At 42.9% G+C, this 14,041-nt stretch overlaps 1 protein-coding gene across 1 annotated transcript in view; it reads left to right on the forward strand.

Annotated features, from left to right (window-relative positions):
• The window catches only part of NFX1 (nuclear transcription factor, X-box binding 1), a 188,244-nt gene extending 182,766 nt beyond the window's left edge, over nt 1-5,478 (forward strand). Inside the window, exon 24 of the mRNA XM_045006791.1 lies at nt 2,117-5,478. Coding sequence (XP_044862726.1) covers nt 2,117-2,192 — 76 coding nt within the window. The 3' untranslated portion in view covers nt 2,193-5,478. The remainder of the gene's footprint in view (nt 1-2,116) is intronic.
• Nucleotides 5,479-14,041: the final 8,563 nt, after the last annotated feature.

Below are 14,041 nucleotides of genomic sequence, written 5' to 3' on the forward strand. Positions count from 1 at the left end.
AAGCTAGAAATCAAGGGGATTTACTCACTAAACATGTCTGCCCACATCGTTGCAGCAGTTTTTTTAAAAATAGACAAATAGAATGTATGGGAGCAGTAGAAAGGGATAGAAGATCTCTTATATAAAAATGTAATTTATATGAATCTTGTGTCCAAATTTGGTTACCTCATCAAAAGAAATGTATAGAGTAAATTGGCGGGGGGGATGCATCAAAGCAGTGAAAAATCTTAGCTCTTTACCTAGTTACAGTTCACAAAATTGCAGAGACTATTTAACATGGAAAGGAGTTATTCAGAATTAAAATTTAACTGAACAGACCTTTCTCTCTACCTTTCTCATAATGAGCACAGGGGGTCATTCATTGAAATAAAATGGGAATAAATTTAGTGCCAGCAAAAATAAATATTGCTCTTATGCTATATAGTCAATCTGGGTAACTTATTGTTGCAAGAGGTAGAAACGCATACTGTAGCTAGACTTTTAAAAGACTGAATAATTTTATAACCATTTCTAACTATTCTTTGCAAACTAAGATATGGGTAATTAGTTCATGGCATATAATAGTTGTCTGTGGGAGGTCACTAAGTATTGTTTCCTGTATAGTGGCCAAAGAGGGCAAAAGTGGGGATGTCACATTCCTTGGGTACTGACCGCTGCTGGAGCAAGATACCAGACTCCTTGGCTGTATGGTCTTATCTTACATATCAGGTCCTGTGTTTGTAAGACACAGTGGCCTTGAGTGTCCATAGGCTTTTAACATTCTGGGCTTCACAACCAGGAGTTATATTTGTTCAGTTTTGTCTCTCAAAATGCTTTGCTGAATCTGGATTTAAGATGATCAGACCCTTAAAAAGATATTGGAAACCAGGCTTTTGATGCAGGGAATGTCTTCTGTTCTAGATTTTGACAGTATCTAGCAGAATATGGGCCTAATTCTGGTTGGTGGTTTCAGAGACTACCAGAATACAAATGAATAACAATAATAGGCTGTTCATTCCTTGAGACGATTCAGTTTATCAGAGTGTAAACTAACAGATTCAAGATTAAAATCCAGCCTAAACCACCTGCAGGCATGCCTAAAACAAGGCTCTTAAATCAATGCTTAGCAGCATATATAAAAGACACCTGATTTTCAGTGGTGCTTAGCTCCTGCATCTCCCATTTACTTCAGTGGAATTCATTGGAAATTAGCACTTCTTGAAAAAACAGCCCGCTTATTTTTAATTTTAGGTGGCCAGGTTTGAAAATCTTCGCCTATGGATTAGAATGATTTGTAAATAAAACATTAATTTAATATTGAAACATTGAAATTTTTTGGAAACAGTAGTTTTTGAAAGGCCTCATGTCACTGTCTTCAGATATATGCAGTGGTGGTGTAGCCATATTGGTCCCAGGTTATTAGCAAGACAAGGTGGGTGAGGAAATATCTTTTGTTGGACCATCTTCTGTGGGTGACAAGCTCAAAAACTTGTCTCTCTCTCCAACAGAACTTGGTCCAATAAAAGATATTTCCTCACCCACCTTGACTGTCTTCTGATTACAGTTAAATAGCATATTTGAATAATTATATATACTAACAGTCGATGGTTTCATTCATTTTTATCCTTTGTTTTAATATGTAGCTGAAACTTGACCTGCAATTATCCCTCACTTCAGAGATAGTCTTTGGTTTTTTTGCATATATTTTTTAAAAGGACAATATTCAGAACATTGGCTTGTCTGTAACAAAGCTTTCACTTGCAAAATAAACTACCTAAATATCAGTGTGTTGTAGATAAATTGCTTGTGGTATTCTACCTTAATATTTGAATGACTGAATTGCTAATATTAATATTTATGAAAAACAGTTAATAAAAAGTAGCTATTTGTTCATTGGGCACTGAAATGTACATTAGAGTGAATAATTAAGATATGATTTCTGTAAAACTTTGTAACAGCTTTCTAATGCCTGGTGTTTATTGATCTTGCTGTCCAATGGCATAATATGCCATCAGATGTTATGGTGTTTTTATATCATTTTGGTAGTTTGGGAAAGTGTGCTATTCTTGCTTATGTAACTGTATCTTTCATTTAACTGAAAATTGTGTTCTGTAATATTTTATGGTTTTAATTTCAGGAATAATGGAAACAATGGCTTGCCGAAAACATTAAAAGTGGAGCCAGTGATTGACTACTTCGATGTCCAAGACTGAAATAGTTAACCTTAAATTATTATTTAGAAAAATGGAGGTGAAGATAAATATCTATCATGCAAGTTGCTTTGTGGCTAATTAAATGATTAACTATTCAATATATTCAAAGTTTAAAATAGTAAAAAAACACTAGTGAGTTAAGTATATGAGAAAGTGTATGAGAAATATAGCATTGTCTAGAAATTAACTAAAAATGAAACTGATATTTTAAATTTGACTGCAAATTTTCAGCTGCTCTGACTATTTTTACGTAAATTGCAGGTGCAGGTATTTTTCACCTCGGGCTGGTACATTTTTCTTCTCTGTTTGTTTGGAATCAGAGTATCTTTAATGAAGTGAAACTGCCTATCCATTAATTTGTAGCTGAAAAAACTGGTTATTAAACTGATTCTATTGGGGTAGTGATATTAGTGGCAAACATTCCAAAGATTTATACTGAGGGATCCAGCTGTACTGTTAAAAATTAACAAATCACAAATTGCTATAATATAATCCTAATGGATATATTTTCAAAGAGTTTTCATGTGATTTTAATCATTCCATTTCTACTGCAAACATATCAAATTTGGGAATGAAGTGTCTGAGTTATTCCCACATGGAATAAAACTAAAAATTTAGCTCAACTCTACAATATGTTACATATTCCCAGTGCTTAGGCACAATGAATGACACCTGCTAAAGAGGAGTACATCTCATGTTCACTAGCATTTGAGGATTTGGGTACTTTCCAGTTCTTGTTCTTGAGGTGGAGGAGGGAAAATGCCATTTGTTTGTTTGTGGGTTTTTAATTAAGCAAAAGAATAATGGTTTTGTTTTCTTTGTGTTTTATTTAGTTCGTATATTTAAACCAAATAGAAGTATTAAATTAAAAATGAAAAAAAATTTAATTCAAACGCTTGAACAGTAAGAACTCCACGTATGGCTTTGATGTTCCATAGAGATTGAATAATGTGTCTAGGATTGTCAAACTGATGACTTCAGTAGTTAAACTTTTCCTCTGTACAAGCTTAGAGCAGTAGGTTTGTGTTGGAATATGGGTTGAGATTGCAGCAATTCTTGAAAACTTTATAAGAAAGTCTGGTATGGTAAATCCCGCTCAATTAAAACAGCCCTTTAATGATCACATTACATTTTAAATATATTATACTTTACACAATTGAGTAGCCTACACAGTCTCCTAGATTTCAAATTGTTTCACATTAATGGTTGTCCTCATGAGGGAGGAGAGACCCAGATCTTTAGCTCGTGTAAATTGTCTTAGCTCCATTGACTTCACTTGAGCTACAACAGTTTACCCAAGTTGAGGATCTGGCCCCTTATGCTAATAAGCTCCTTACTCCTCACACTATGCTGTCTGTCTCACCCCTCCTGACTGCACACAGCCCTAGATGTTATTCCTTTGTGCAGCTCTTTGCGCTCAGGAGCAGCTTCTTTCTGGATGTCCCAGAGAGTTTATGGAATGTTTGAGGGCCATTAGCCACAGAGGTTCATTTTGGGGTGGATATGTATCATAACATGTTGACTTAAGATAATTGTAGTATTCTACATTGTCAAGATGTTATGGGTTTTATGGTTTTCTGTTGATGCATGTGTATAAAACTTACTTTCATTTAGGAAATGACAACACAGTGTAATATGTTTCTAATTAAATGTTTGAGATACATTTTCTCCATTTAAAAGAACACTGTCAAGGAATGTTGATCTTTTTCGTGTGTGTGAGTCTTCATACAATGAGTTTCACATACAATGAAAATAATTTTCTTTTACCTTTTTCCTTTCATTTGGTGAACAGAAATGAACTTTTTTTTTTATGAATGAATCTTAAATAAACTAACTGTTATGATTTGGCATGACAGTGCACAAAATTCTTAAACAAGTTGAGCTCTTGCAAGGTGCTTAATGTTTTCAATTTCTGTTGACTTCAGTGGGTCAATAGGTTGCTAAGCACCTTTCTAGAAGTATGATCTTGCAGACACACAATTAAGTAGGCCTAACATGTTAGTCTCATTTATTTCAGTGTCACTGCATGACTGAATGAGGGTTTGCAGGATGGGCCCATAGTTTGTGACTCTACATTTAATATATTTTAACACAGGACTTCATTTAAAATAGCTAAAACATCACCTACATATTTGTTTGCAATTTGTATGAGGCTTTCATAGCAGTATGTCTAGTTCATGCACTTTAATTGGTATTTTTAACAAATTGTGATTTTGCAACTTAAATGTGAGGCTGATGAGAAACAGTCTAGAAGATGTTCAGGTTCTGAATAAATCTTTTAATACTTCCAGCTTTTGATCAGAAGAACCAGAGAATTTTCAGTTTGCAAAATAAGGCTAATAAATATTTTGAATTCATATCTACTGATTAATCAAAATGCCCCTTATGAAATATCTAATAAAAGTTTTGCTCAGTTGTGAACATTCACATATCTCTATGCCTATTTTAATACCAAGAAGGTCAAAGCTTTTAAAAAATCACTGACACAGAAATGTATATTCAAAATTTCTTATTGTAATAGTTCCGTTAAAAAGATCATTCATGCACTTCCCTGGGAAAGCAATATCAAAACAAGTTTTTTCCAAAGTATAATTTTCCAGCTTTAAAAATGAATTCAGCTAGGTTTAATTGTGGTGTTCTCCCTTCTGCTTTGCTTTGCTTTGGATCATTTTACTGCATATGTGTGCCTAATGAGAATGCTTTTCTAATATACCATTTTGTATTTCTTCTTATTCTGAGTTGGCTCTTAGTCTATTTATCTAAGAGAAAAAAGAGTGAAGTCAGTGGCATTGACTTTGGTGGAGCTAGTATTCCACCCTTGGTCTGTCAATTACATTGCACAAGTCTCAGAACAATACTGTATTTTGTAAATTGTTCTGTATTGAGTATATTACAATAAAGAGATTGTCTTTGAAGTAAACTGAGGAAGGGCAAATTGGTTACAATACATATAACTTTACCAAGTGCTTTTAAACTATTGTATATAAAATACAGGTTGAATTTTGGCATTGGGACAGTGTAACTGTTCGGTGGTTTAATGTGTTAAGAAGTGCTCTGATTATTCAGTGCTTGATGTACATTAATCTGTGCATAATCTAAAATCCTAGCTATGCAAGTTAGCTATGGAGACCACTGTTTTGTGGCAGTTTTACAGTATGTGCCTCATGAACACTCTTTTCATAAGTTATTTGGTGACAAGATTATATTTCACTTGATTCCTTTCAAGTTTAGTGGTGTAACAGGTGACTTGCTGTATAAAGCTGTAATAAAATTAAGTTCAAATTGCTCTGTGTTGTAGTTGTTTGCAAGCTTTTAGGTAGGTGTACATGTGTTGAGAGGTTCTTAAAATGCTATAGGAAGACAAATTTTGAATGGAATATCGGGGTGGGGGGTCCTTCACCTCAAATTCTAAAATATCAGGTGCAGTTTTCTTCCTACATTTCAACATTTTTAAACAAACATCTTTGGGGGGGGGGTCTCCATACCAAAGGGGGAGGAGAGAGAGCCCCCGGGGGGACTATCTGCTATCTATGTGGAATTTAAGAATAATTTTTTGCTAACTCAAGATTTTATCACAAGTCTCACAATATATGATCCTTTTTTTGAGGGATAACCCCCTATTGTATTCCACTGTGGGTTTACACATGCACACCATGTGCCCAGAGTCGGAGGATTTGAATGTAGAGACATTGGTCCACACATGCACCCCGGCTCATCTCGTGCCTCCAACCCAGGGGATATGAGGAGGCCAACCAACTCTCTCTCCAGTTCCTTCTCACCTCTGTATGGTCTGGGTTGGAACCTCCAGTGTCCATAGCTTCAGCTTCATCCTACAAAATACGATTATTTGAGTGTTTGCTCGTGCTGATTCCATTCTAGGTGTGCGCACACCCATGTGCACAGTCATCAGAGATTTTTGCCTTAGCGCTATCCGAAGGGCTGACTGCGGTGCCCCCTTGAGTGCTGCACCCAAGTGCTGGTATATCAGGCGCCGTCGACCCTATTCCCTCTCAGTTCCTTCTTACCATCTGTGGTAGTTAGTCGGAGCGCCTTTCCTTGCTTAGCAAGGGCTAGTGGTTTTTTCTCCTTTGGACTTCATGCCTTAAGGCTTTGTATATAGTTGATTCTTCAGAAATTAGTGTTTGTTTAGTAGTAGTCCCAGCAGGCATGCCTCAGTCTCCAGGGTTAAAGCCCTGCACAGACTGAGAAAGGCCTAAGCAGCTGTCTCAAGTGCTTGGGGGAGGCACACATAAAAGACAAGTGCAGTATCTGCAAAAACGTTCAGACTCGCAAGCTGAAAGAGCTGGACATTTGACTGGGCTCTTCTGATAGAGTCTGCCCTCCATCTGGCCTCCAAGCCCTCTCGGCATGATTCGCCAAGCACCTCGGCATTGGTGCGAAGTGCACCCCCAGCACCAAGCTCTGTTCAGCACCATTCCCTGTTGCTGGTACTGAAAAAGAAGGCCAAGAAACAAGGATCCCCAGTGCCAGGAAAGAAGACCCATGTTGCAGCAGGCAAAAGACCTGCCTCAGGGCATCAGTATAGCCCAGAACCCTGCAGTTTCCCTTCTTCCGTTGGGGACCTTAGCCCCGTGAAAGGTCCTCCTCCGACTCCGGTGAGCAGTATTGGACCAACTCCCCTGCCAGCACTGATGCCTTCATGTACTCCCCTGGCGTAAAGGGAGCAAAGGCCACCAACGCAGCAGAGGCCGCAGGCTTCAGCAAAGGCCCCGCAAGAGAGCAAGTCAGCCGATAATACTTCTCAGGTATCAGTTGAGTGCCATTGATCCTCCTAGACAATGACGCGCTCTCCACCTCCGCACTGCCAGTCACCAGACCAACCACCAAGATCATCTGGAGCTCGCCATAGATCACCGGCACCATGATCACGGTCCCCATTATCTCAACGTCTGTCATCGAGAGGGAGGCGTAGATCCCCTTACTACCGGTACCCATCGCCTCCCCGTCGGTCACGTGTCATCCCCAATCTAAGTCACCTATGCTGCGGCAGCATTCTGTCCTGCCTCCAGTCTCCCCAGCATCAACACTAGTCTCCACTGTTATCTGTGATCTCTAAGCAGACCCAAGCATCCATAGCCCCTCCATGGTCTCCAGAAGATGGTTCCTCCAGTACTGAGGGACAGTTTAGACCCTGGTCTAGAACCCGACAGCATGACTGGGCAACTGAGACAACAGCAACAATGCAGTGGCAGCCGGGTCAGTGGTCCGTGCAGTGGCCTTTTTGGAACACATGGGGAGTTCTGGTCATGGCTGTGTAGCCATTGCTCCACTCGTTGGCTGCCACCTCGGAACAACAGCTGCCGGCACCGGGCTCGGTGCGGGAAGCACGCCCAGAGGCCGAGGCTGAGGAGGTTGTGACCACTCCTAAGCTGCCCTCCCCCGAGGAGGAGTAGGACCAGGGCCCCCTGCCTGTGGTACAGTCCTATCCTTCATCCCCAGATGAGGCAATTGTAGGCCCCTCCAGGGCCAGTCTGGCGGATGACTTTAAGGACCACCAGGTGGTGCTTCATCAGGTGGCAGAGAACTTGGGCCTGGAAGTGGAGGAGATGGCTGAGCGACGGACACCGTATTCAACATAGGTCTCCAGACTGTTTCGCCAGGCCAAGCTGCACAGGTGAGCAGAAGTACTCATTTTGATGGCGCGCTTGAGAGCAATGCCCCAGCCAATTCCACAGATAAACCATTCCTTTTCCTCAACCACCTTCACCCCTACTGTTCGGCCTGATCGCAGATCACCTCGGACCACTGGGTACTGGACATAGTATATCAAGACTATAGCCTGCAATTTTTGGCCACCCTTCCCTCCATGTCTGACTGCGGGATGATCTTGCCCTCCGTATCAACATCAGGGAGCTCAGGGTGGTTTGCCTGTCTTGCCAGCTTTCTTGCCCCACCTGAAAGGCAAGGTGGTACAGGTCCTTACGGACAATACCACCTCAATGTATTACATCAAAAAGCAGGGTGGTGGCAGGTCCTCAGCCCTTTGTCAAGAGGCACTCAGCCTTTGGGACTTTTCATCTTGGCAGATCACCTCAGCAGTACCTTCTCGTCTTGCCACGAATGGTCGCTCCATCCAGAGGTGGTCAACATAATCCTTCAGAGATGGGGGAACTCCCCAGGTGGACCTGTTCATGTCCATACAGAACAGAAAGTGTCATGTGTTCTGTTTGATTCGGAGTCTGGACAGAGGTTCCCAGTCAGATGCCTTCCTCATTCCATGGTTGGGCCAGTGCCATTAATTCACAGGGTCCTCATGAAGGTCAAGCAGCATAGAGTGGTGTTTATCCTGGTAGCCCCCACATGGCCCTGTCAGCACTGGTTCAGCACATTGCTGAGCCTTTCGGCAGCCGCCCCTCTTCCACTGTGTCTTCGGCCAGATCTGCTGTCTCAGAACCACGGCTCTCTGTTGCACCCAAACCTGGCAGCGCTGCACTTGACAGTTTGGCTACTGCATGGCTAAGTGCGGATGAGCAGGCATGCTCGACCTGTGTCCAACAGGTCTTGCTGGGTAGCAGGAAACCCTCCACCTGGAAACCTAGCTGCAGGACATACTGGATTATCTGCTGCACCTCAAACTCCAAGGGTTGTCCTGCTCTTCGATCAAGGTCCACCTGGTGACCATTTTGGCATTGCTTCCTCTGTTCCAAGGCAGGGGTCTCTTCCTATGATGGTATGGTTTTTGGAGGGTCTAGAGTGCCTCTGTCCACACGTGCAGGACCCAGTCGCCCCGGGACCTGAATCTTATGCTGTCAAGGCTCATGAGACCTCCTGTTGAGCCTCTGGCTTCCTGCTCCCTCCTGCCTCTCTCCTGAAAGGTTTCGTTCCTGGTTGCCATAATGTCGGCTGGCAGAGTGTCTGAGATCACTCACCTCAGAGCCACCCTATATGGTCTTCTACAAGGAGAAGGTCCACCTGTGCCCACATCCAGCTTTTCTGCCCAAGGTCATTTCTCAGTTTCATACTGACCAGGACATATACTTACCGGTCTTCTGTGTGAAGCCCCATGCGTCTGATGAAGAACTCAGGCTTCACACCCTGGACATCAGGAGGGCATTGGCATTCTACGTAGATAGAACGAATAGGAGTTGTTCATTTGCAGAAGCAGACAGGATGAAAAGTCATCCAGTGTCTTCCCAGAGAATCTCAGCCTGGATTATGGCCTGAATCTGCTACTGCTATGAGCTGGCAAAGGCGCCCCCACCCGCAATCATGATGGTGCCCTCAATGAGGGCACAGGCATTATTGGCAGCCTTCCTGGAACAGATGTCGATCCAAGAGCTCTGTCTGGCCGCTACCTGGTCATCCGTCCACACGCTTGCATCGCATTACGCATGACCCAGCAAGCTTGGGACAATTCTGGCTTTGGCAGAGCTGTGCTGCAAGCCACAAGACTGTGAACTCTGAGCCCACCTCCGCTGATGTTGCTTGTGAGTCACCTAGAATGGAATCAACATGAGCAATCACTCTTAGAAGAAAAATACCCACCTTTTGTAACTGTTGTTCTTCCAGATATGTTGTTCATGCCCATTCCATTACCGGCCCTCCTATCCCTGTCAGAGTTGAAGAAACCGAGAGGGTGTAGGGCCAGTGGCACCTGGTATACCAGCGCCATGGCCGGCCCTACTGATACCATTGAGGCAAAAATCTCCAAGGACGGCGCACGTGGGCACGCACACACCTAGAACAGAATGGACAGGAGCAACACATCTCAAAGAACAACAGTTACAAAAGGTGGGTAACCATTTTTTTAGATTTAGCTCTGTAAGTAGTTTTAACAATTTGCAGGCTTTGTAGTTTATAGTGTAGTGTTTGTTTAGATTTACTCTCTTTGGGGGAAAACTACTCCCCTGTTCCTCGCTCAGGTACTGGACTATGCCCAGAAGTCTGGGCTTCAAACTCAGCACTTCCTGTCCATGATTCTTCTTAGTCAGCAGCGACCACCAGCATTGCTTCTATTGTCTTGGGGAAGCCCACATCATGGCAAGGCGCAGATGCCAATAGTTCCCCAGCCATACCAGAGAAGGCTGGGAACTTCATCTCCAGAAATACCTTCTGGAGAATGTTAGAGGGCTTTCCCTTCACCCTCTCCCCTGGTTCTTGTCACACAGACAGAAAGCAGAAGACCAGAAGTCCAAAGTGCAGGCAATGCAATGTTTATTGGGGTTAATTTCCAGCAAACATCTATACCATAACTCTGATGCCACAGAGCCTTGTTTCCCAGCGTCCCATTCCCAGCTCTGATGCTGCAGAGCGTTTACTTAATAATAGGCCAACAAGCATAATGATCCACAGTAATATTGTGAGCCCTGAGCATTGTAATATAGTCCAGCATCCAGGCCACCACCAGAAACACTGCTTCTCCTCCTTTGACAGAGTTAAGATCTTGTAACACTATTCTGGAGTGTATATTTTAAATTTCTCCAGTTGTTGGAAGTTGCAGTGAGCTGCCTCTGCAGTGTTCAAGCGCTCTTGTCCATATCATAAGTCCACTGGATATATACAAAAATGGGGTATTGTCCAAACCAGCTTAACGACTTGGCATGGAATCAGGCAATATTGCACTGGTTCGATTATTCACAGCAATGAGTTCCACAGTTCCATTTGTGCACCAAAGTCCCAGTGGCAACGTGTAGATGTGTGTAACTTGGTCATGTGCTGGTGTCATTTTGCCCCCTAGTATTGTATGCATTCCCAGTAAAACACCCCTAGTGGCCCCCATTTGCAACAGGCCATTAATTCTGCCCCCCGCCCATGGCCATTGAGAGGGACACCTTCAAATATTTTCTCTGGACAAACAATTTACTGAATTATTGTCCATTTTACACTATTCCATCCTCCCCATCTATCCCCCAGTGGTTTCCAGTGAGCTCCTCCCTGTCTCATTATTTCCATAGGACTCATGGGGACCGCCATAGTTGCCATCCCCTTCCAAGGTACCACAGTAACTATTACACAAGTGCTAGCCCCCTAGTTGAGCATTTTGTATTCCGATACACACCTTCCCCTCCCAAGTTAGCCTATTGAAGCCATCCTCCACCCATGTCATGAGGTTTCCTGTCCATTGAGTTAGCCACAGGTTCACCTCTGCTGCCCTCCAGCATCTTGTTGCGATTACAGACAGTTGCTGTGCCAGTAGCTCATTGATTTACTGCTGAAGTTTTACATTTTGGCTTATCAGTTGCTTGGTTACTGAACTGTTCCCCAGATTCCATATACCCAACCCTGTGTTTCCTGCTGCCCACAAATCCCTTTTCCAGTGATAATTCCATGTGTATCCACTCACCCACCAATTTTAGTTACTTCAACCCTTCTATGTACATACTGCAATTGGGGTGTACCCAGCCCACCCACCATTCTTTGTACCCTAGCCCACCCATGTAATGGCCTAGAAAGATGCATTGAAAAGCACTGGTTGCACCCTCTCCTACAGTGGCTCCCACACGTTCATCCATTGGGGTATTTCCAGCTCCAGATCCTTTCTATGGGTAGATCCTTAAAGTCCTCATCTGCATTATTACCACAACATGGGGGTGCGGCAGTCCAGGTGTTTCCTTCCTTTGCCATCTCACATTGCAGGATCTGGGTAGGGCTTACAATAGCAACAATTGTGATTAGCAGCAACGATTGTTCCATTCCAGGCCAGGGAGTCCTTGTTTTTCTTTTGTGAGTCCACCTGTAAAATGCATGCAACGTAATTTATCCATCCTCCTCTTAATCTCCATTCTGTGCCTTTTTATTTGCGTGCAACGAACCCATTCCCTCCCTTCATTCTCCATTTCCAATAGGAGCAGGCTGGGCCCCAATTGGTCAAGGACTAGGTAAGGTCTCTCCATTTAGGAGCTGGGAATAGATGGCGTTCCCCTGGAATATGGTACATCACTTGATGTCTCCCCCTTGGGTAGATCATGCTCTCCAAGCAGGTCATACCACGTGTTGACCTTTGCTGGTATATGTGTTAACCTTCCTTATACAATATCCACCAAAATAACAGTAATAACAAAGCAAACAACACAAAATACAACACAATCTTCATCATGACAGTAGATCCCTGATGTTCTAGGTTCTTCTTCCACTGGCACCAGCTTGCCTGTATAGTGTCTGAAAAACAAAAAAAAACCATTTCCCTAGCCCCTGGTGGAGACAGATTATTGATGAAAAATACCCCTTCCTTTTATTAATTTCTTTGCTGATTGCAGGAAAAGCAGAACAATTACCTTCATGCTTTTCTTGTTTTGTTCTGTAGGCAGGCTAGTGAATTATCCCCTGGTTCATTTATGAAATTCATGAGGTGGTGTACCTCAGTTTCCCCTCTTGTACAACAAAAAAGATTTGTAATGGTTTCTCTGCTGTGAGACAGTATTACCATGAGACCTTTGAACATGAGATTTTATTTCAATTATCCTTTTTAACATGCTTAAAAATTTCTCCCAAAATCATACACATTATACATTATTACAGGATTACTCAATAGCATTTATCCCAAGGTTTAACATTGTGACAGTTTGATTATTCATAGAATCATAGAATATCAGGGTTGGAAGGGACCTCAGGAGGTCATCTAATCCAACCCCCTGCACAAAGCAGGACCAATCCCCAACTAAATCATCCCAGCCAGGGTGGTCGTCAAGCCTGACCTTAAAAACCTCTAAGGAAGGAGATTCCATCACCTTCCTAGGTAACCCATTCCACTGCTTCACCACTCTCCTAGTGAAAAAGTTTTTCCTAATATCCAACCTAAACCTCCCCCACTGCAACTTGAGACCATTACTCCTTGTTCTGTCATCTGGTATCACTGAGAACAGTCTAGATCCATCCTCTTTCAGGTAGCTGAAAGCAGCTATCAATCCCTCCTCATTCTTCTCTTCTCCAGACTAAACAATCCCAGTTCTCTCAGCCTCTCCTCATAAATCATGTGCTCCAGCCTCCTAATCATTTTTGTTGCCCTCTGCTGGACTCTTTCCAATTTTTCCACATCCTTCTTGTAGTGTGGGGCCCAAAACTGGACACAGTACTCCAGATGAGGCCTCACCAATGTCAAATAGAGGGGAATGATCATGTCCTTCGAACTGCTGGGAGTGCCCTTACTATACAGCCCAAAATGCCATTAGCCTTCTTGGCAACAAGGGCACACTGTCAACTCATATCCAGCTTCTCATCCACTGTAACCCCTAGATCCTTTTCTGCAGAACTGCTGCTTAGCCATTCGGTCCCTAGTCTGCAGCAGTGCATGGGATTCTTCCATCCTAAGTGCAGGATTTTGCACTTGTCCTTGTTGAACCTCATCAGATTTCTTTTGGCCCAATCCTCTAATTTGTCTAGGTCCCTCTGTATCCTATCCTCCAGGCTATCTACCACAACTTCCCAGTCTAGTGTCATCTGCAGACTTGCTGAGGGTGCAGTCCATGCCATCCTCCAGATAATTACTGAAGATATTGAACAAAACCAGCCCCAGGACCGACCCTTGGGGCTGCCAACTAGACATGGAGCCATTGATCACTACCCGTTGCCTCCCTCATTCAGTAAGGGGCCCACATTTTCCTTGACTTTCTTCTTGTTGCTAACATACCTGAAGTTACCCTTCTTGTTACTCTTAACATCCCTTGCGAGCTGCAACTCCAAGTGTGATTTGGCCTTCCTCATTTCACTCCTGCATGCCTGAGCAATATTTTTGTACTCCTCCCTGGTCATTTGTCCAATCTTCCGTTTCTTGTAAGCTTCTTTTTTTCTGTTTAAGATCAGCAAGGATTTCACTGCTAAGCCAAGCTAGTCGCCTGCCATATTTACTATTCTTTTTACACATCGGGATGGTTTGTTCCTGCAACCTCAAT

The sequence above is a fragment of the Mauremys mutica genome, chromosome 2, assembly GCF_020497125.1.
Source record: "Mauremys mutica isolate MM-2020 ecotype Southern chromosome 2, ASM2049712v1, whole genome shotgun sequence".
In the NCBI taxonomy this organism is placed as follows: Eukaryota; Metazoa; Chordata; order Testudines; family Geoemydidae; genus Mauremys; species Mauremys mutica.